Genomic DNA, 21911 nt, shown 5'->3' with positions numbered 1-21911 from the left:
TTTACACCCTAGGACATGTGAGTTTGAGAACCACTTTTATAGAAATGCTGCAGGAATGCTGATGGATTTGTGGTTTTGATGGTGAGAGCTTGATTTCATTACATTAAATGGGAATAAATTTACAAGTAGTGAAAGAGTTGTCCGACAAAGCAACTCAGACCTCTAGTTTACTTTTAAGGAACATAAGAAAGGATTTTCTCATTTATATTAAAAACCTTGTATTAAGAAAGGTTTAAGGTGTTTATTCATTGCATCAATATCAATCAATCGATGGACTGAGAATATTTGCCAGAAACTTTAAAATAAAATCCTATAGTAATCCCAAGTCTAGGCGGTGCAAATCTGGAAAAATCAGAGCTCATTCTGGATTTAAAACAAATCCAGATGTCGTGTGCAAAACATCGGTAACACACAGAAACATTTTACTTTGCATTTCTTTTTATAAATTTTTGAAACAGTTGCTTTTAAGTTATAAATCTTTGTGCTTTCTTGCCGACAGCTTTATTTTCTCAGCCCCACCTCATGCCCATATTCTGAGTCACTGGTAGGCATGTGTGAATCTATTAGGGCTACTTGAGTTGCCTGATATGCTATGTGCTTTCACTTATATTGAGTTTCTATTTGCTGCAGACTAAAAAAATGACAAGCTCTTTTGTTGCCATTATTATACTTCTTCAAGATATATGGAGAACCTTCAAATATCAGAAACAGTCCTTAAACTTCCTGAATTTTACATAATTCTGGAAAATTAAGAAAGCTGAAAAGTTTGGACTTCGATGATTTATTGGTTAGGGATGGTACCACCGATAAACTTTATTTTAAACATTTATGCTGAAGTGCCAATCTTGTGATCATATCAGGCATTTGAGTTTGCAAATGTTCCTTTTTTCCGTGGTCTTTGCTTGCATTAGTATCACATGTATCTGTCATTGAAAATCAGGCCAGTAACTGCTAATTTTAATACGTGTTTTTCAGCAGGAATGTGACCTCCTTGTCTCAAATCCTTGCATATATTTTTTTACATCCTCTAGGTATGTTGTAAGGAAAGCAGGAGGTGGCAGAAGTGGTCTGCCCCTTCTTTAATAGCGGAATGGGATGACTGGCAGTAGTAGAGTGACTTGCTGTCATGCTCTTTCGGGGTAGTCATTAGGTATCATGAACAAACTGCCTTCTGTGAGGTCTAAAACTAGGCAGTGTATGTGCTTCTCCTTTTCTGAGTAGCAGAATGGAGCACTGCTGTGTCTTCTGAGCCATAACCTGTCCACGTATACTATGATTTGCAGGTAGTGATTTGAATCATTTGGGCATTGATGAAAATTGTATGTGCTTGTCATGCATCTGGGCTCGATAGTAGCTCTATGAGTCTCCTTTATATTTGGTATGTCCTTGTAGAAATGATGGTGTTCATGCATTTGGGAGAGTGTCTCTGCCTTCAGCTCAGTGTGGTCTAGCATCACAGTCTTTTCTGTGTTCTAGTTCACGGTTTCTTTTTGCAATGTTCCTCAAGTTTCAGATACTCTGTTCTTTAACACAGTTTTAATTTTCTCATAGTCTCAAGCCCATTTCTTTAAATGATATGCAATAGACACCAGGTAGCTTGTGTTCTGTTTGCATCTTCAGGTGAGGATGCTAATTTGAACGAGTCATTAACTGGCAAACTGAGCACGTAGTACAGATAATAGGCATTTTTCTTTAAACCTGTTCAAGTTTCAAACAAAAAGCGTAACACATATACAGTTCTTTTATTTTTAGCATATTTAATGGTCCCCACAGACCATGCAATATTTAAGAAAAACAAGATTGATGTAACAGTAACTCAAGCTGGGAAATTTAAAGCTTGATTTCATGTAACAACCGTAGGCAAATGCTACCTTTGCTGCCTAGTTCTGAAAGTGCTGGTGTTACTAAAGAACTGGCAGCAGTTTTTTTCATGCTTGTGAATCCAAGTTCTATTGCCAAAATAGCATCAGAAAAGTAACCGATAAATAACAGGTTTTCATTAAATTTTACTTGTGTCTCATAGTGACGCTTTTCTTAAGAAAAGTATCATAATCTTGAGCAGCACTTAAAGGAAAAATAAGCTCTTTGTTTTGAAATCATGGGATTAAGCAATTCTGGGTTTGAGTTCATTAGAGTGCTCCAGTTATTGCACAACTTTGGTCTACTAGCAAGTAAGTTAAGTGTCTCCTGTCACTTTGCTTCTACAGGTTGCTTGTGGGTTTGGTGGTGTGGTGATATCATCTGCTTTACCGTCACGTTTATAGACAGTGATAACCAGGCATCAACACCCATGAAGAAACCCACAGAGTCACCAGGGAATGTTAATTTTTTCCAGAAGTGTGCATGTGTGTGAGTATGTGGATGGTGCTTGAAGATGGCTGGCTGTACATGCAAGTTTGATGAATTAGTATGTTCAGTAAAATTTGCTGTAAAGGCAGAATAAATTAAAATTACCCAAATTGGTAATATACGTGAGGGTTCATTTGAACTTAATGTTGTCTCTACTGGTTACAATCAGGTAGTTTAATATTTAATACAAAGTCTTGGTATTGAATAAAAAATCCTGAAAGATTTAACACTTTTAAAATATGCTTTTCCTCTAGAGTACTGAGGGGAAAAATAGAACATTAATCCTCAAGGGATTAAAAGAAATGCCTCTTCTTATTCTGTAGCCTACCTCAAAAGAAATGCTTATGCAGCTACATGATACGGTATGTTCTTTTTGAATGTTTCTGCCTTTTATTACACACAGTATTATAGCCATAATCCTACAAATATTTAAAGAGGCATCTTGATGCTTACAGGCTCTGACTCGAAGTCTGATTGTATTGATTTTGAAAAGGAAGTTATTACTGGTAGGTAAATAATAGCTCAGTTGTCTTGATCAGATTTTCAAACCTGCTGTTTGAAATGAAATAAATGACAAGAGCATTCAAATTTTTCAGAGCACTGGGAGGCTTACATATTGAAAAAGTGAGCATTTTATGGAAGGCTTTTAAGACAGAAGCATAATGTTAATAGTTTTAAGAGGACCTGATAATTCTCTACTTCTAAAAGCAGAGGTAGTCACGTATGTAATGATGACGGAAGCTACCTGGAAATGTTTGTTTAGCCACCTTTCCCTTTTACTCTAAACCAATACTTGTGGGAAAAACTTCTAAGTTTAATATAATTCATTTAAAAATTATAGAAAAATTATGACTCCTGTAATATAAGAACATGGGCATATGACACTTGAAAAATACCAATAATTTTATACCAAGTAAACCAGCATGAAGTAGTAGTAAATTGTTTGGCTCAGATCTGATTTTTTTTTTTTTTTTACTCAAGGTTGTTCAGTTTCATCAATAATTATTTATCTGCCTTAGTATTTCTGAATCAGTTCAAGCTGAAAAATACAAAATTTTGAAATATGATAAAGGAATTTCTTCTGGGAAATTCTCTGTTAAAGAATTATTCTGATCAGATAATCAGGTATCTTCTTCTTGGATCAGTTCTGGATTAGGTTCCACAAAGATTTTGGTTCAGGTAACAGTTGTGGTTCAGTTCCCATTTTAGAATTGAAAAAAAAAAAAAAAAAAAAAAGCAGTTAAAACAATTTTCATTTCAGTTTAACTCTGGGGAAATTAAAAATATACAGCTTTTTCACAATTCGGCATAGAGTAGCTACATTGTGCCCTTCACTCTGCTTGGGTAAGCTGCTTTATTTGGTTGTAGTATGTCCCTGGCTGACACGTGCGCTGTACAGTGCTGCAGTGTTTGACTGTCTTGTAGTGCCAAGGAATGTGTAGGTTCAAGGAGAAAGATTTTAATGGGGTTAAAATAAATTGTGGAAGCAATCTGTATAATTTGGTATTAGACTGAAGTAATTTGGAGAGAGCTTGTGTTTGTGTGTAGACCCACATGACGCTGTGCTTTTGAGAACATCGAGAAAACATGGGTATTTAAAGAAAAGGGGTGGGGGAAGAGGGGCAATATAAAATCTGAATCTCGAACCTGCGTTTTTATAACCTTTTCATATAAAATAGTTAAAAGGGTTCCTTTGTAATGAATAAAATACTGTTCACTAAATTCCATTGAAACCCATCAGAAGAATTCCATGTTAGGAAGCTGGCATGCCTATAGTGTTGTCTTCCTTTAGATCCCTTATCAAATATTTTTGTCGTGTTTAAGTTTAGTATTTCTGTATAATTACCCAGAATTTGATTGTTTCTTCTTTTTCAGCAACCTGGTTTACATTTCCTTTTAAACTGGCAGGTGAGATGTCAGGGGATAGGAGTGGTTTCTTTAGCAACATCTTCCAAGCTATGTAGAAACATGACTATGAAGCATATTTTTCCAATGCGATGCATTTTAACTATTTTAAAAGAAACCAGTGGGTTGACAGTTTAAAGATTTAATATAATTTTATCCATATGTACCTCCAGCGTGAATGATATTGACTGGTGTTAATTGATGTGTCACAGTTCAGCTTCATTAGGCATCTGTATAGTTGTGACGCTCAGAAGCTCAAGAGATGATGTTGCAGAGCCATGCCACAGGGGCTGCAGAAAGACATGATTGTCCCTTTTGTTTGAAAGCTTTTTGTAAAACCTCACCCAAAGACACCAGTCCTGCATGTGAATTCATGTCCCTGTCCTTTGGGCTCAGTTCTGCCCATTCCTGACTCTGTGGGCTTTAACACATCTGTCTCTGAGGAGGAAAGCCCCTGCTTCCTCAGGACACTTGGGGAAAGCTTTGCAAGAAGACCGGTTATGCTCATCTCGTTGTTCCTTTATGCTTCTTCCATACAAAACCAGGTTAAATCTGTTGTTGTTTGCCCATCATATGACATCAGCCAATTCTGCAGCTGCTTAAATTTGAATTGAAACAACTGTGGAAAAATGAGAACTCTTTCTTAGATGAAATAATATGTGTGTTCAAGAAAATCATAAATAAGGTGATTTTTTTTTAGTAGATCTATCTTGTAACATAGTAATTGCCAAAGTATTTATTCACAGGCACAAAATACTTAGAGAGTCTCCTTAATCTCCAATTATTGTTGCCCTCTTGCCTTGACCTCTCTTGAAGTGTTTTATAAACAATTTAAAGAATAAATGAAGTATTAGAAACAGTTATTATAGAGCAGGCAAAGTTATTTGCTTTCCTTGAGTGAAGGGATATAATTTATAAAGGACTGATTACACTCATCTGTTTTCTGGGTAGCCTGTAAGTTTACTTTACCATGGCAAGGCAGAATAACAGAGAAATTGTGTCATGGGAGCCAAGTAAGATATTGTAGCGGTAGGAAATCCAATTGCCTTGTTTTACAGCCATTTGTCTTGTCCATCGTTCCTGTCAAATGATCATTTGAATCAAAAGCATTTAAAGAGATTTTCTTCCTTTGCAGTAATGAGAACAACAGAGACTTTTATGCTGCAGGACATTCCTACTAGGTCTTTCCTCCTCTACCATGGCTATCTGCCAGTCCTTGTTGTTATTAAAAGTTGCTTCATTTAGTACATTTTATGAAGTGGCTCTGCCTGGCTTCGTGGCTTTCACCGAGGTCATGAGTCAAGAAGGAGAGCGGGAATGGGGAACTGATTCAGTGGAGTTTAGCAACAAAGCAGTAGTTTAAACTGAGAGTGTTAATGGCTAGCTTTTTACTTCAGATCTACTCTTTTTTAAGTTATATATTTGTATCAAAAGAAAAATCCATGGAAATCATGTTTGATGTCTTTGCCATACTGATTTTAATACGTTGCTCCTGCCTTGCCTTTTGTTTACAAAGCTCAGTACTAGCAAAATTCCCTTGTGAGCTGTGAGGGTTACCTGTGTGCAGAATCTACTAATGAGAGGTTGGGTCAAGATTATTTGGCTCCAGCTCTCAGAGAGAAGGGTCCTTTCTAGGAGGGAACAGTGTAAGGATTTCAGAAGCTCCCTGTGTATGTCTGCAGGCCATTCCCACCTCTGCTGTGCACTTCTGTCAAGCAGGGATGAAATGAGATGCAAGGATCGGGGAATCGTCAAAACAATGGAGCCTCTTGGCTCCAACACAGCTGGAGCTAGGAAAAAGATGCCTGTTCCTTCTCTCCTACATTGCATTTTCTTTCTCTTTTCCGATCTCCCTGTGAGGCAGACAGAGTGGAGGCAGTAGAGCAGCAGGGAAGAAGAAAGGGTGACAGCAACTGTCTATTCCACATCAGAGGACAATTTTGTAGTGTCCCTTTGCAATTAGAAGAACATTTGTCAACCCTGACATCTGCCAAACATAGTTCTGCAGCCCCTGGAGAAGCTTATCTTACTGAAGTGCCTTTATTTTCCCAAGCAGATAAGAGAAGGCACTGTCATTTCCAAGATCAGTATTTGAGTGAAGAAATAGGGCAGGATGTTGTTGTAGACACATATACAATTACATCTTCATTTGTAGTACTTCTGGCGGAAGCAGGGAGGATGAGGAAGATATATTAGTAACAGGTAGTGAGTGTCAGCATGGTATGATTTAAAATCCTACAGTCACTCTGTATTGTACCATAATTTCCTTGCAGATCTAACACCCTTAGATGGTATCCCTTAGCAGCTCTAAGACACTTCTGAAATATTGCTTAGCTTTTACAGTCATCATTTTGAAATACTAAATTCTGTGGGCAATCATTTGGTACTTCATCACTGAAAGGGTTAGGGCCCTTATTCAGAAGAGTGTGGTAAAGGGAAATCAGACTTTGAGAGCTGATTTTTCTCCTGCTGCATTTGAATCCTATGGGGGTACTCTGGGGAACAAATGTAGATTTGGCTGCAGCTCAAGGGAGGTCCTTGTCATGAGATGACATATGAAAGTTATGCATATAAGTACCAAGCCTTCATGCTCCCATACTGTGCAGCATTTCACAGCTGGGAGATAAACAGACTGTAGCTGTTTTAAAACAACAGCTATGGTTTTGATCTGTTTATCTCTGTTTGATGAGCTATTAGGTCCCTTTAGTTTATTCCTGCATTGAGTCATCTTCCAGGTCCATGTGTCCTGTAAATTAGGTATGATATTTTCTGCTTGTACCTGAGATGCTGGGGACTGTAAACTTTCTTTTAAAACTCTTGTGAATAATTGCCTAAAGGTGGTAGCTGCAGTATCCCCAACAAACTCACATTATGAATGGTCCTTTTTTAAGCCTAGAATTCCTTTAAACATGCCTGTTGGGTTTTGAGTACCTGCAGTTAAATGGTGTTGCTTTTGGCAGGGCTTGGTGAGCAAATGAGGCATAATCTCTCTGATCTCAGTAGTCTGGTCAGCCAGCCATGACATTCTCAGTGTCTTTTCTTTCTACACCCTGTCTGAACAGAGCCATAAGCCCAGGCAGCTCTCAGTGGGGTTGCCAAAGATTACCATGTGCAGTGAAGCAGCAGATGGCAGGACAGTGGAAAATATGCAGTCCCAATCCCTGGGTTCACACGGGGTTCAGGGTTAAATTTCAGCAATTTTCCTCCCTGCTCCTCGAGCTCCGTAATAAACTGCCCTTTGAGAGACGAACTTATCAGTGTGCATTGGGAAGCTATTTAAAATTCGGTTTTGTCCAGTTCTGGAAGTGTGTTCTAGACTGCAGCAGGAAATTTAAGAATTCTGTGGCCACAGCAGTTAGTCTTCCTCACCATCCAAAGACATTTGGGCATAAGAAGTGTGGTAAATATGAGTACATCCTGGAAACTCTGAAAGGAGTGAAAAAGAAACATTGCAAACTTTATTAGCTCAAAAATTGTGTAATGATTGAATGAGGGATGCTCCCACAAACTTAAGTCAGACTTGTGCCTGTATGTTCTGATAAAGCTCTTCCTTATTCCTTGCACAGGATGGAAGGTTCTCACTTAAATGACTAGCTGTTCAGTCTCTCGGGGACAGAGAGCAAGAAAGGAGCTCTTTGGCAGCAGATTTACTCTGTGCCTTTTTTATGGCCGCTCTTGAATGCCTGCACTGAGAGTGGTTTCGTCCCATTTTGACTCTTCCAGGGTGCTTCCCTCTCACGGTTTCACAAATACTTAACTTTCTCAAATTCCTGTAAAACATTGCATTTTATCCCCAATTTTGGAGGGAGAAACTAAGGCATGGGGGGGGGAAAAAAAAAAGGAAGTCTACATTGATTGATTGATAGGTTGATGTTCAGAATAAAATTCCCATCTGTTTGCATCTGAGGGCTTTGTAGTCAAGCACACAAAGGAATATGCAGCAGTGACTAAATGAGAACCTTGATTTAAGTGACTTTCTAAGCACCTTCTCAGATTTGCAGAAGGAAACTGGCTGTTATTCATATTTTCCATAGCACCATTAATCAGACTGAACTGTGAATCCATAATTTCTTTTTCTACATCTCTTTATCTTTGCTTAGCTTCAGACTCCATCGGACCCCTGCATTCTGTTTCTAACAGGACAGTAGTCTCTACTCTCAGAGAAAGTCTATTCTCTGCACAGAGGAAAATCCTATAAGGAAAAAAATTGCAGTATGTGATTAATCTAGAGATGTTTCGTGAAACTGTATCATGGTACATTCGAAACAACACTGGCACACATAATCCTAACTTCTAGTGCTAGAATTTATAGCTTTGCTCCTGGACATGTACAGAGTACATGTTCATGTATGTTTTTACTGAGAGCATGCACAGCTACCTATGGGGATATTAAAATTATGTGAAAGGTCCCACTAAAAATACAAAGCCAGGAAATTCAAAATTCGGCTAACTTTATGTCCTGGTTTCACCCCATTGTGCTGAAGCATTGTAGGCATCTCAGAACAGCAGGTGATCTGACTGCCTCTTCTGTTCCTAGAGGAAGTGTAAACTAACTTAAATGGGAAATATCACAAAAACAGGATAACAATGAATTTCAGGAGTCCGCAAAGGAAGGAGTGTTCTTAAAAATATTGCTATTAAAACAGCAGTGAGCATGACAGGTTGAACAGCATTAAATGGACATTTTAGTTAGACACTCTGGGTTTTGCCATTTAATCACTTCCCAAATGTTTTGTTTCATATTTTCTTACGCAGAGTTTTTGTGGCAATTGAACGCGTTACTGGTGAAATGTTTAATTTTGGATTCTTCTTTATAAATTTAAATCATCTGACTTCAGTGAAACGGCACTGATTTATCTTTCCAGAAAACTGAGTTCTCTGGGTTTATAGCTGCATATTTATTTTTATTTAATTTATTAATTACACTACAGAAACACTATTCCCACATGGAAAAAATGCAGGAGTGGGATTCATTTTCAGTGGCAATGTTAGGAAAATGAAATATTCATTGAAATGTATGTACATTTCAGAATACTGCTGTAATTTTACTGTTTTCCTGTGTTCAAGTGATTTTGTCAGTAAATAACAGTGCCCATTTCTTTGCCTTGGTGCCTTTTTCATTTTAAAATGAAAATTAGCAGCATACCCAGGGTTTGTCCCAGAGGGAGGTTTGATCGCAGCAATGGCTTTTGTGCAACCTCCTGACGTATCTTCTGCCTGTGGGAGAGCTGCTCCTCTGCCTGGTGGCATTTCCAGTTCAGGGTCTGGGTGTGGAAGCCAGAGCACCCTTGCTTAACTTCAGGGTCCCTCGAGAGTGACTGTGGCCTGCTCTGAAATAAGGACATTACTTTTTATGGGAAGTTTAAGCAACCAGCAGTAACCTCAGCTAGGTGAAATAATGTTTTTGTGGGCTCTTTGAATACAGGAGGTCAACAAAGCAAGGCCAAACATATCCAAGTCTTTCAGGAGCAAAATGAACATACTGTCTTTGTTGACTTGCAGTCTTCCTGGCGTATTTACAGCCTTTCCCTCTTATTCTCTTCTTAAACTGTAGGGTTGGGTCTGTCTGTGTGTTGTGTCCCATCCCCTCCAATCACTTTGAAGCCTGGTTTTAGGGGTTTTGTTGTTAAAATCTACATTTGAGGGGTGTTTTTTTTGTTTTGTCCAAGATAATGACTTCCAGTGTTGTCCTGTTCTGTCACCAGCAGCCCCTGTTGTCCCTGTTCAAAAGCAGAGTTCAGGAAATGCGGACAGATGGGGCTGAAAGCACCGTGAGCTGATTTCATACCCCTGGTCACGCACCAGCTTGACTGCACACAACAGCACACAAGTGTGAAGATTTTTATTGACTCTTCTGTCAGAGCTGTGCGTTTACTTGATTAGTAATCAAGTCTGTTATGATTCTGAAGGGGTTCTGTAGCGGGAACAATTCATCTTTGTACTGACAGTACATCACAATTAATTTGAGCATTTAATTGTTGGGATCGTCACTGGTGTTGGAGATGAACTTCTCACCACATCCTAGCTGAGAATCTAATTATTCGTAACAGAAGATGGAAAGAAATGTAGCACTTTGCATTTTATGTGCCCTGTTGAAGTACTAGAAGAAAATATGCTGCCTGTGTTTGCAGAAGCTGAGATTTCTTTTTCTCTTTCCCTCCAGCTCTCACTAGTCTCCACCTTGCTACTTCTCAATGAGCTCTTCGCCAATGGCTCTTTCCAGCTCTCTGGAAATACAGTTCAACTGTGTTTCAGGACCCCTCTTAGTGGCTCCAGGATTCCTGTAGCAAAGGCAGTTTATGAAAATTTAAATGCATTTACCAAATGATGTACTGAGGGACTAAAGGGTGCCTGGAGGACTACCACTGTCGCAAAGCTAACCTGAAGTCCTAAGAGAAAAACAGTTGAGCAACAAAGCTCCAAAGGGAGGTACATGGATTTACGAACATCTTGAGTTATAGTGTATAAGTGTCAAACTCATCTAGGACTGCTTATTAGTTTGTGTGGGAGGCAAAGTTTCAAGTAAGTTATTTGGCTGTAGCTAGACAATTTTTCTCTCTCCAAGAAAATACATCAGCACTGATTCAGCAAAGTTGTATGCCACTGTGACTGGTTTTAAGGCTAGGTCTTATTACAGTCTTTTGCCTTCAGCAGAAGTAAAAGAAAGTTCTTTTACCCGTGACTTGAAGTGAAATTGCACATTTTATACTCAGAAATGTGCACATTAAAAGTTAGCACTAAGATGGGTGCGCAGAAAGGCACAGATCCATGCAAGACTTTGATTATACTGTGACTTACCACAGGCTGATGCCCCAGCCACCTGGAGGGGTGGAGAGGCCAGCCAGACTTAGTCCCTCAGAGGTCAGAAGGTCCAAGAAACTGTATTAGTCAGTCATGTATCACCAGGTAAGATTAAAAGCCTTGCCTGCTTCATCTCAAGGGAGTGCTAGGGTAAAATCTGAATGTCTCAGCTTGTACCATCAAACAGCACCTTTTTTGTTGTGCTACTGGTTGCTGAGGGGATGGAGGAGGGGAAAGACAGCGAGAAAAGGAAAGGGTTCTAAATTTAAGGGCACAGATGTCTGAACTTTGATAGGTATTTAACAAGGTAATTTGAAATTTGTTTTTCTGCAAGTTGCCTTATACTGCATGATATTTCCATTTTGTACAACTGCTACATTTTCCTTTTTTTTTTTTTTTTTTTTTTTGCTTCTAGCTATTGTAGCACCAATTCAGCAAAGCATGTACTTAACTCCAATTGTTTACACATGCTTAGGAATATAAAGAGTCTGTGCTGATGGGCAAGGACATTCATGCTTACCCATAGCTCACACATGCTTGGGCTTGTCTAGTTCTGTGACAGCTTAAATGAGAAGTAGTTGTACAATTTAAAAAACACAGCTTAAAAGAGCGTTAACAAATCAGAGTGGCTAAAGGGCTAAAGACATTCACCTTTGTTTTACAATGTAGTGTATATAAACTGCGATTATGAAATCAAAGTTTGAATAGTTTGGAACAAAAGGTTAAGTTTTCTGTAAGCGAAACGCAGCTCTGTTTATGTAAGTGCCATTAACATCATAAACTTGGGAACAGGAATAACACTTTTACATATTGTTTTTGGTATTCATGTTTGGTTTTTCCTTTATAAGAATCTTTGATGCCTCACCTTTTCCTGTTCAGTGTACAGTTCCTGAGGGGAAAATACTTTAAGAAAAATTATGTGGAGGAAATATTCTAAAATAGCACCTTTTGCCCAGCAGTTATTGCTGGTATGCCACCCTGTCCTTTTAAAAAGGCCCATGTAATAGATCTGAGGTGTATAATTAGTCCCAAGTAAGGGTGTTTTGAGTGTGAAATTGAATAGCTTTGTCTTACATGTTACACATGCAGATTGTCTGCTAATTAAACGTCATTTTTTCAGTCACCTTAGAGAACTGCTGGTGTGTAGTCATAGAAATCATCCTGTCATTGTTCTTTGGGAGGTGCAGAACAGTCATGAAGGGTTTAAAGCCCCAATGACAGATCCCCAGTGTAGCAGTTAGCTCCACTGAATCACAGGGAAGCATGGCTCTGCTGTGCTGTGACAAATGCCACCTACTCTCTCATCCTATTTGCATGACTTTCTTTTACAGGGCTTATTAGTTGTTCCTCCAGGTAAGCTTCATGCTATCTTTCTGACCATGCAGGAAAAGAAAAGTCTCCGTTTGCTGTGTTCCCTTCCAGTCTCTGTACTCTGCCATTCCTCACTCATATATTCCCCTCAGAATATAGAAATCATTATTTTTGCTCCCTCCATGCCTAGTTCATGCAACCTCCTGCTGCCTTCAGCTCTCCAAATGTTCTCAGCATGCAAGTGGATATAGGGTGCAGAGGTGCTCTTGGGCTGAAGATACTCAACCCACTTCAGTGTGCTGCCCTCCTGCTGCTCATGCTTCCTGCTTCTGCATGCCTTTACCTTTCTGCCTCAATCTCCTCATTTTTAAAATACAGGTAGTAGTATATTTTCCATTACCCAAGGAATTCCATTGAAAAGTGTGGCGCAAATGGAAAATGAGGCCAAGCAGATTTAATGCATTTTAATTTTTGCATTGTGTGTCAATATTTTATAAAAAGAAATAATATCATTGATATGACAATTAATGTCTTTGTTAGCAATATTTAAAGGAAATAGTAGCACTTCATTTTATTGATATCACACATTTTAAAGTAATATCAAATGAAGATTACTTTGTAAGAAGGGACAATTTTATCCTCATATTATTGGACTGTTGCTTTCAATCCATGATCTGTGGATTTTATTGTTATATGATTATTTCCCACAGAGTTGATAAAGAATAATCTTTAGAAACAAGCCTATTATCAGTAGTTTTATCTTTCCTGTTTAGATATCTCATGTTTCCATGGAAAATAGTTGGGGGTACATACACTGAAAACATCTGAAAAACATTGCAAATGTATTAAAAATCTGAGAAACCTGCTATCATACAAGGTACTATTGCTGTTTTAAAAGAAAGAGAAAGAGATGGAAATATTATGATGAAGAAAAGTATTTCCAGCTATGCTATACAGGATTAAAATGTAAGGATTAAAGCTGACTATATGTCATGTTTCAGGAAATAAAATGATTTATTGCTCAGGTCAGGAAGATGTTTCCCATACAATGCATGACTTTACAATGAGTTGCTTATGAATTATATCACCCTTATTTCATATATATATTTCATTTTGAAAAAAATCTGATTGTGGACTTCTTGGCAAACTCATCCAAACGTAGCTGTACTTGCTTTGTAAAATTTGCAGGATATTGTGAAGAGCTGGGAAAGAAAAAAAACACCTTTAACAGTAATTTTTTCGTTTGTTTCCGGTGATGTTTCTACTTTGTGTGATTGTTGTTGTTGTTGTAATTGTTGTGTGAGAACAACTTGTTATTTAAAATTGAGAATGGAGTCACAAATTATATGACTGTTTAGCATATACTATCTGCTTTAGTAGTTTTACCAAAATGCAGTACACTGTCAGTTGTCTTGATCAAAATACAGTTGAAAATTGCATGTAAACCCAAAATATGGAAAGGTAATTTAAAGATCTGTAACTTGATTTTTATCTGGTTTGCATTAACATAACTCCGTTGACTTCAGAATAGTTGATATTGACTTTCAGCAGTATAAGGTAAAGGAGACTGGACTTCTTTTCTTAGAAAAATTGGATGTTGCTTTGTTTTTTAATTTCAACTTGTTACAAAAATGGAAAAGCTTCTCATAGAATGGAAATTATGAGCAGTGTGGACTTTCAGGCAATCAAAACATTTTAATGATCTCATTAAATGTGTCATTTACAACATATGTATGTTAAAAGAAATGTTCCTTTGGTTTAGTAGAAGCACAGGGTACACAATGTGTTTGAACATGTTAGGCTTCCACTAGAATCTGTGCCAGAACCGTAGAAACTTGAAGAAAAAAAAAGAAACTAAACAAGAAAAGTACCCTTTTTCTTGTGCCAGCACCTTTAGAAACAGAAACCTTTTTATCATATTTTATGCAAAACAAAGACAAAGATGTTATGGCAACCTGATAGACCGTAGGACTGCATTTCAGCTGATGCGTAAGTATTACCATTAAATGCTGTCAGACTGATTGTTACTCCATGATATGACTAGGATTAATGATGGATTTTCTTATGCATGAAACAACTAGTGTTATACAGGGATAGCAGACTTCCTAAGACCACAGTTTTGTCATCTGTTGAGTTTTGTATGTAGCCTTGAGAGCTTGGAAAATGAGAGTTCTTGAAAATAGTTACCATACCAGTGCCTTTTAAAGCTGCTTCATCCATTTGGCTGTCTCTTACACACCGCAGATTCTAGAGATAGCACTTACTTCAAACAGCCAGTTTTCTAATGATGCATAAAGGGTGAAATCTCAGTGCTGATAAAAGACTGGGGTACCTATGAGGAGACCTGGATTTTTTTGTCTCAGGGCATCTAGCTTTCAAACTATAGGTGCATTAAGAGCATGCTTCCTAAAGCAATAGTTTTAAATATGTGCTATTGAGAGATGTGTCCAGCTTTCAAAACTGTATCTTTGCCAGATATTGGCAGTGTCCCTCTTGGAGGGATGAGCTGTGTAAGCTATTTTCCACCCTGAGCCAGACAGTGCAGCAGGCAACAGGCCTGGGCTGGAGAGCTGAAGCTATTGCATTATACCTCTGCTATTTCTTTTCACTGTAGTATTGTTCCTATAGTGGTTTGCTGACAAGTTATATGTTTTACAGATTAGGTCTTCTTGATGAGGAATCCTTGCTTAAAATCCTATCTAGGATAAATCGGGTTTGTAAATCAGACCTTATCGTTCCTATTGGAATGCTAATGATCTCAGAGGGAGGGCTTGGGTTTTGAAAACAAATCTAAGCTAATGCACAGGCTTCCTGAATGAGCTATTAATATAATGAAAACTCATGTTTAAGGCCTCTTTTAAAATGTAAAAACTTGTCAGGCACTGCTGAAACAAGGCTGTATGGAACTGCTGAAATGTGTGGACACACCAAAGCATCCTTTGCAACATCTGGCCAGATCTCTGCTGTTGCTGTACAGCAATACCAGCGCTGTCAGTAGCAATGCAAACCAGAGCATAACGTGGCCCATCATGATTTGGATGTATTTGCTATATAGATAACTATGCAAAGCTGTTAGCCCAGCATGCTTGGCCCTATAGAGGGAGCAGGAATAACTCTTCTATTGATTGCTGTAGGATAGTGAGCTCCAGAACAGTGCCATCATCACACATTTTGAAAAAGTGTTTGAATAAGTAACAAATACATCACACATTTAATAGAGTTTTGAACACTACATGTTCATTTGTACTAGGTGTGAGCAGTGAGGTGTGTTTTGCAAAGCCTGTCTAAACCATGGAAACGGTACAAAGGCAGGCGACAAGCGTGGGACTCAACATCTCTCTTCTCCACCAATCTAAGCTAGTTTCTCTTGCTACCACCAACACATTTCCATGTGAATTATTAATATTAGTAGCATAATAAGGTAGGTCTTGGTCAGCTCTGGTAGCTGATGGCATTTTAGCTGTTGCATCATCCTGATCTGATGAAAATCAACATGAAAGTCGAAGCGGTTAACACACCAGCTCTGTTTTACTCTTGCTGGCACTAACTGGCTACTCTATGAGGAAAATGCTCTTGCAAGTTCAACATTAGTAAGTCCTCAATACCTGCTGAGGAAGAAGGAAGCTACCCAGTTCTGTGTTTCAAAAGGTACTTTGTATTCAGTTATATAAGGGTATCTGTAGCACTATGCGTAGGCCTTTTAGATAGAATCATTCCTGAGGAAAGAGACATTATGTCTGCCAAGTTTCACACCAAAGCAAGATTTTATAGCCTAATTGCAAACCCCTAGGACAGGGCGTTATAATAGAAATGCTGACATGGATCAAACGTATAGCATAATGGGATATTTTAAGATACTGTATTTGAAGAGAATCAGTATTCTAGCATTATTTATGAACCATATTATTTAAATGCTTTTAAAATGTGCCATTCAGTCCTTGGTTACATGAAAAAAAAAATTCGAATCACATTTTTCAGGATGAACAGTAGCAGGGTTTTCTTCCACCACTTTAATGCTGAGGCATTTCCGAGAAGAGGATTGGTATAATGTTGTTGAACCCTTAGTGGAATATTTCTGGAAAATAAAGGTTTTTGGTTTTCACTGTTATGCTCTCTAATTCTTCAATTCATCCTTTTGAGGAATATTTGGATTTTGCTTGGAGAAGATCTTTGAAGATCATTTCTCTCCAGTTATCAGTGACTCTGCAAGAAGATTGCAGTTATGAGAATATGCTGTGTTGTGCTAGACAAATCTGCTTTTTCTTCTGTAGTATCTTTCACACATTTCAAGTTAAGTGGATAGCATAAATGTTCTTTCTCTCTCACACAGAACCTAATAGCTTTTTCTTCTTTTTATGCTAAGAAAATGGTTACTCCAAAATGAAAGGTGATGTTCATTCATCGTGAAGGTTGACAGCGAAACTGCAGATGACGGCTAGAACTCTCACTGCTTTTAATGCAAATGGGAATGTAGTGTTGAAAGTGGCCAGTTTTGCTTATTATCAGTTGCAGTGTGGAACATAAAGCCGTATACTTTATCCTAGAAAACAAAGCTTCTCCTTCAGCTATTATTTACTGCATAATAATGCTAACTGAAATTATTTGAGTGCAGAAGATTAGGAAGTTTCAGAGGTATTCCTAATAAGTTTCTGTAATGGTTTGAATCTATTTTTAATTAATTAGTAATAATCTGTATAAAGAACTCAAAGCGCTTTGATAACACAAGAAATGAAAACAAACTTTGGAGAAGTGCCAGTCTGACTAAGCCGAAGAGACTCTGTCACTGGTTTCTGTTAAGCCAGAACTCCACTCCCTCTGCAACCCCATCCAGACAGGACCAGGGGAACCACAGTACTTTGCTTTCAGAAACTGCAATAGCAGAGTCACGGCGTCAGTCCTGGGGTTTGTGCTGGTTTATCTTCGTCCTTTCCAACCCTAACTATTCTATGATTCTATAATCATAACTCTCCTGTTGAGTATGCAGGGTGCAGTCTGAAAGAAAGGCTTGGGCTTTCATCCTGCAGACTCATTTGTTCAATTTTTGAGGAATATTGCTATAAAAAAAGATTCCCCAATATATTTTGTTTCTGAAATTTTGCAAATCACACTCTTGTGTAAGCTTCCTTTACATATCTACACTCTTTCAGGAAATACAGAAATCATGATTTTCATACTTTAAAAACAAGCACATACTATGGATGTATTTTAAATGGCTAATAACTGGAATTCCAATTAGCTCAGCAGCTGATAGAAAGTTAAAATTGTATGTTAATCCTGTGATAAGGTCTGAATTATTTCATTGCTTCATTCCACATGGATCTTATAGGTGAAATCTGTTGGTTGGTTTTTTTTTTACTTTTGGCAAAGTCAGATGATACTAAAAGATGCTGTGCTGCTATTGACTTTACAGGAAAAAATAGTACTCTAAAAAAAAGACACTTCATATTATTTAATAATTTTTCAGCAGCTTATCATTAGTTTGACAGGAAACTGAGAAAAATTAGATGCATATCCCAAAAGCAGAGTTCCATAATGAAAAGACTACATACATGCATTGAATTTACAAGCTGCATTACTTAGGAATTTTGAAACTTGCTAAGCGCATTTTACAACTGCAGTTGTTTTCACTAACTGTCCTGCTTTCCATTTGGATGAGGTATCATCTGCCACCAGTCAATAATTTATTTATTTATTATTTTTTTTTAGCTATTTAAAAGGCATGAAATTTTAATTTTTTGTGGCCCATTAGTGGGCGAATGCCATTAGGCTTGTTTAGCCTGGAATCATGGTCTAAATTCAAATCCCTCTGCTTTTGAGGAGACTGTTGAGCATATTTTAGAATCATAGCCATCATAATCTAAAAATCAAGATATGAAAATAACTAGAAAAAAAGCATTATTTAAAGCAACTCTCCAGGGAGAAGAAATGGGTAAACAAAATTGCTGCAGCAATGCAGTGAACAAAATACAGAAATACGATAAAATAATGTGTGGCCTTCAACTGATGAAGTTGAAATTACATTTTCATGATCTCACTGAACCTGGGGGACAAAGAATCCCAACTAACTAAAAAGTGAAATGAATTTAACCATTACAGTCCTTTGGAGAATATATAGGCTCAAAATTTTTTGTTAATAAACTTATTTATTTTGATACATGAATTCCTAAAAAAAAAAAAAAAAAAAAAAAAAAAAAAGGAAAAAAAGGAAAAAGAATTAGCAACAAAAAACTTGAGGGTGGTCTAAGATGCCTGTCTTCTTTATGTAACCTTTTGCATTTTGTGTTTAAGAACTGACATTCCAAATGATTTTCTTTGGCTTTATGCCTGGACTGAATACTGAGGCAGCAAATTAGGAATGCTTAAGAAGTCCCACAAAGAAAGATGTTTGCTGTGAGAATGCAGCTAATGTGACACTTGCACTGGAAGCTTCTTAGCCTACTCAAATGATAAAAGATGGCATGCGTCTAGGTGATGTAAGAAGAGTGAATGAAGACTGAAAGTACCATAAGCTGAGCTATACAAGGCATTTTTTCTGTCTGGTTATCTGCCATTGTGACTATGCTGATACTACCTTTTATTTCTATTCCAGGGGCTAACTTTGTTACTCGAAAAATTAGCCGATCGGTAGCAAAAATTCACCTTGGACAGCTGGATTGTTTCAGCCTGGGCAATCTGGACGCTAAGAGAGACTGGGGCCATGCCAGGGACTACGTTGAGGTAAGCTGTGGACCATGTGCCTTTTTCTGAACTATCTTCGTGGTGGGGATAATGCTTGTTGCTGTAACATCAGGTCATGGTCCACAGAGGGCTATCTCAACATGATTTTGGTTATTGAGGCCTGTTAAGTTTTCTTGCTCTTGATTTCAGACTAGAGAATTTAGTAACACAGCAGTCTACCCCAGGCATGACCTGAACAGAAAAACAAACCTTTGGGTTTACATTCCTTGAACTGAATTCCTTGGAGGAGGTGGCTGACTAATAAAGTGAATCTATTTTAGAGTTTTTCTTCTATTGTTTTGACAAATTTTATGACCAGTATTAAGATTGCAGCAAGTTGCAGTATGACCTGAAGTCAAAGATCCTGCTGGAGGTTGGTGGCCTTTATTATAACAAGGCAAGAATGATGTGTATATTAATGATCACAGGTCTAGCTGGTTATACATTACAAAAAAGCATCACAACATAGTTGTGACAGCAGGTACTGCAACACATGTGCCTGCATCTAGTGTTTGAAATGTTTTTTGTACTCAGGATTTGTTTCTAATTTTATTCTATGCATCTACTTAAGTGGACAAATAAACAATACCCCTGTATTGTATTACAAGGAGACATGAATGACCATGTAGGAAATATTGTCTTTTCCCCAGGAGACTTTTGTCCCCATTTTGGTGCTTAAAGATTTCCTGTGGTCATTGGACTATTTCTGTCTTTTAATAATTCCTTGCTGGGAAACCGGATTTGGCTTCAGCAGTCATTGATGTAGTTTAAAAAGATGATGACTGCTTGTTTTGTTTTTCTGTATTACAAAGCAAGTATTTCATTAGGGAAAGTCCGATTTGGAATTTTTATTGTAAATTGAGATTTAAAAGGCAAAATAAAAGCTGAGCCTTCAAGTGTTGTTTACAGTCAAAAAGAAACAGCAAGAAAACAAAATTGTAGTACCAGAATGTAAACTTTCGCTCTGGATTATATTAAAATAGGGTAAACAGCCATATTGCCTTGGCATCAAAAGAGTTCCATCAAGTAAGCGAAGAAGGTGAGTTTTGGCAGCTGGCTACAATAAAGTTGGCTTTTGGTTCTGTGCTGCATTTGTATGTAATGTGATATGGGCACCATGAATGTCATGACTATGCCTCCATGAATATTGGTTTATATTTGTGGCTATAACATTGGTTGAAGCATTTAATGCAGTAAAACATCCAAATCATCTTTTTAATGGATAAAACTATAGTCAAGAGTATTCATAAAGGCAGCTACCAAGTCTCAACTGAAAGGAAGTAGAAGATAAGGCAAATAAACTGATCGGTTGCAGGAAGATAATGAGCGTAATTTGCTAACAGGCATTGGATATTTCATAAATGCTTTGGCTGTCTCATTCCAAGACAACTTGCACCAAATCACGAATCATGGGATGAATTCTGATGTCTTCTTCTGTAAGGGTAATCCAGAATAATGTTCTTGTGCCTAGTGGGTCAGGCGCTTGTCCTATGTTCAGACCTTTAAAAGCAAAAAGGAAATGAGAACAAGTCTATCCAGAATAATGACTAGCTTTCAAGGCCTTTGGCCTCCAGAAGGAATTTAGTTGTCCAAGGTCTACAGCACAAACACATTTGTTGTGTAAGTAGCATTCCAGACCTTTCAACTACACAATTTGGGCCTGTACCAAAATCTTCTGGAAAGAATTCCTTGCTAAAATATAGTTCATCTTGAGTATTTCTCTTCCTGGAGAGGTACCCCTTCAGATAATGGGAAAGTTATTATCAATTCTCTAATTCCCTGAATGTTGTGGAAATGTGGTTACAGGCAGCATTTTAATGGGTAAAAAAGAGAGTAACTTTAAGCTGGAAATAAACAATTATTTGAGGCTTTAATGGACTGGAAAGTAGGGCTTAGAGATTTAACATTGTTCAAATAAATACATACTATGTTAGAAAGCATGATCATATTTACAAGCATTTGGGGAGCTTCCTTAAGCATATGGCTGAACACGTAGGGATATAGCTTATCCTCTCCATATGCACTTTTAAATCCCATTGATATTAATACAAGTAACACATGTGCATGTAGACGAGACCACGTACTGTGTTTTCTTTCTCCTTGTTTCCTTATTAGGGATAATAATAAGACCATAAATACATTCCTTTTTGTTGTTTTATAAAACGTTATGGGTCAATTCCTGATCTCATGAAAGTTGACGACCGAACTCCCATTGACTTTGTGGAAAGACTGTATCCTGTATGTATTGGAGTAGAGAACATATAGTGGTTACAAAGCAAAAGCAGAAGTCAGGACTTTTGGGATTTAATCACAGTATACATGATGTTTAAACATAGATTTGTAGCAGAGGAAAATAGTTGGAATACGTGTTCAATTAGATTTTTGAGCTGGGACTTGAACTGCCACCTGCAGGAACAGTGGCATTGTGCTAGTGAATGAAGACTAGGAAGTCTAACTCACTAGGAATGTTTTCTTTCAGCGTTTGAAGACAACAAAATAAAAATAAGTAAGTAGGCATCAAAAATGGGGGGCGAGGGATTATTATTTCATCCTAAAATAAGTAGCTCTTAGCATTTTTGCAGTAATTGCTGCTGCCTCTCATTCGTCCTTTCTTCAGTTTTACCTTACTGTGATTGAGCACAAGTCTCACGGGAAGATGATTAGAGATGATGATCAATGCTGCTGAGTTGGAAGTGGAAAAATAATATATCAACGCTATTGATATATGAATCTTCTGTGTGCTATTTTGGTTTGTGAGGGTAACTCATACGTTTTGTTTGTTGCAGAAAGTTCTAGTAAACCGTCCGCTAGGTATTTTCAAGTATTAA

General features: G+C 37.7%; 1 protein-coding gene across 1 annotated transcript in view; it reads left to right on the top strand.

Moving 5' to 3' along the window:
- The window catches only part of GMDS (GDP-mannose 4,6-dehydratase), a gene marked incomplete at its 5' end in the record, with an annotated part of 421709 nt that overhangs the window by 169886 nt on the left and 229912 nt on the right, over window positions 1–21911 (top strand). Inside the window, one exon of the mRNA XM_080610674.1 lies at window positions 18956–19083. Within this exon, the coding sequence (XP_080466800.1) occupies window positions 18956–19083 (128 nt within the window). The remainder of the gene's footprint in view (window positions 1–18955; window positions 19084–21911) is intronic.

The sequence above is a fragment of the Psittacula echo genome, assembly GCF_963264785.1.
Source record: "Psittacula echo genome assembly, chromosome: 2".
NCBI lineage: Eukaryota > Metazoa > Chordata > Aves > Psittaciformes > Psittacidae > Psittacula > Psittacula echo.
This window is presented reverse-complemented; position numbering and strand designations above follow the sequence as displayed.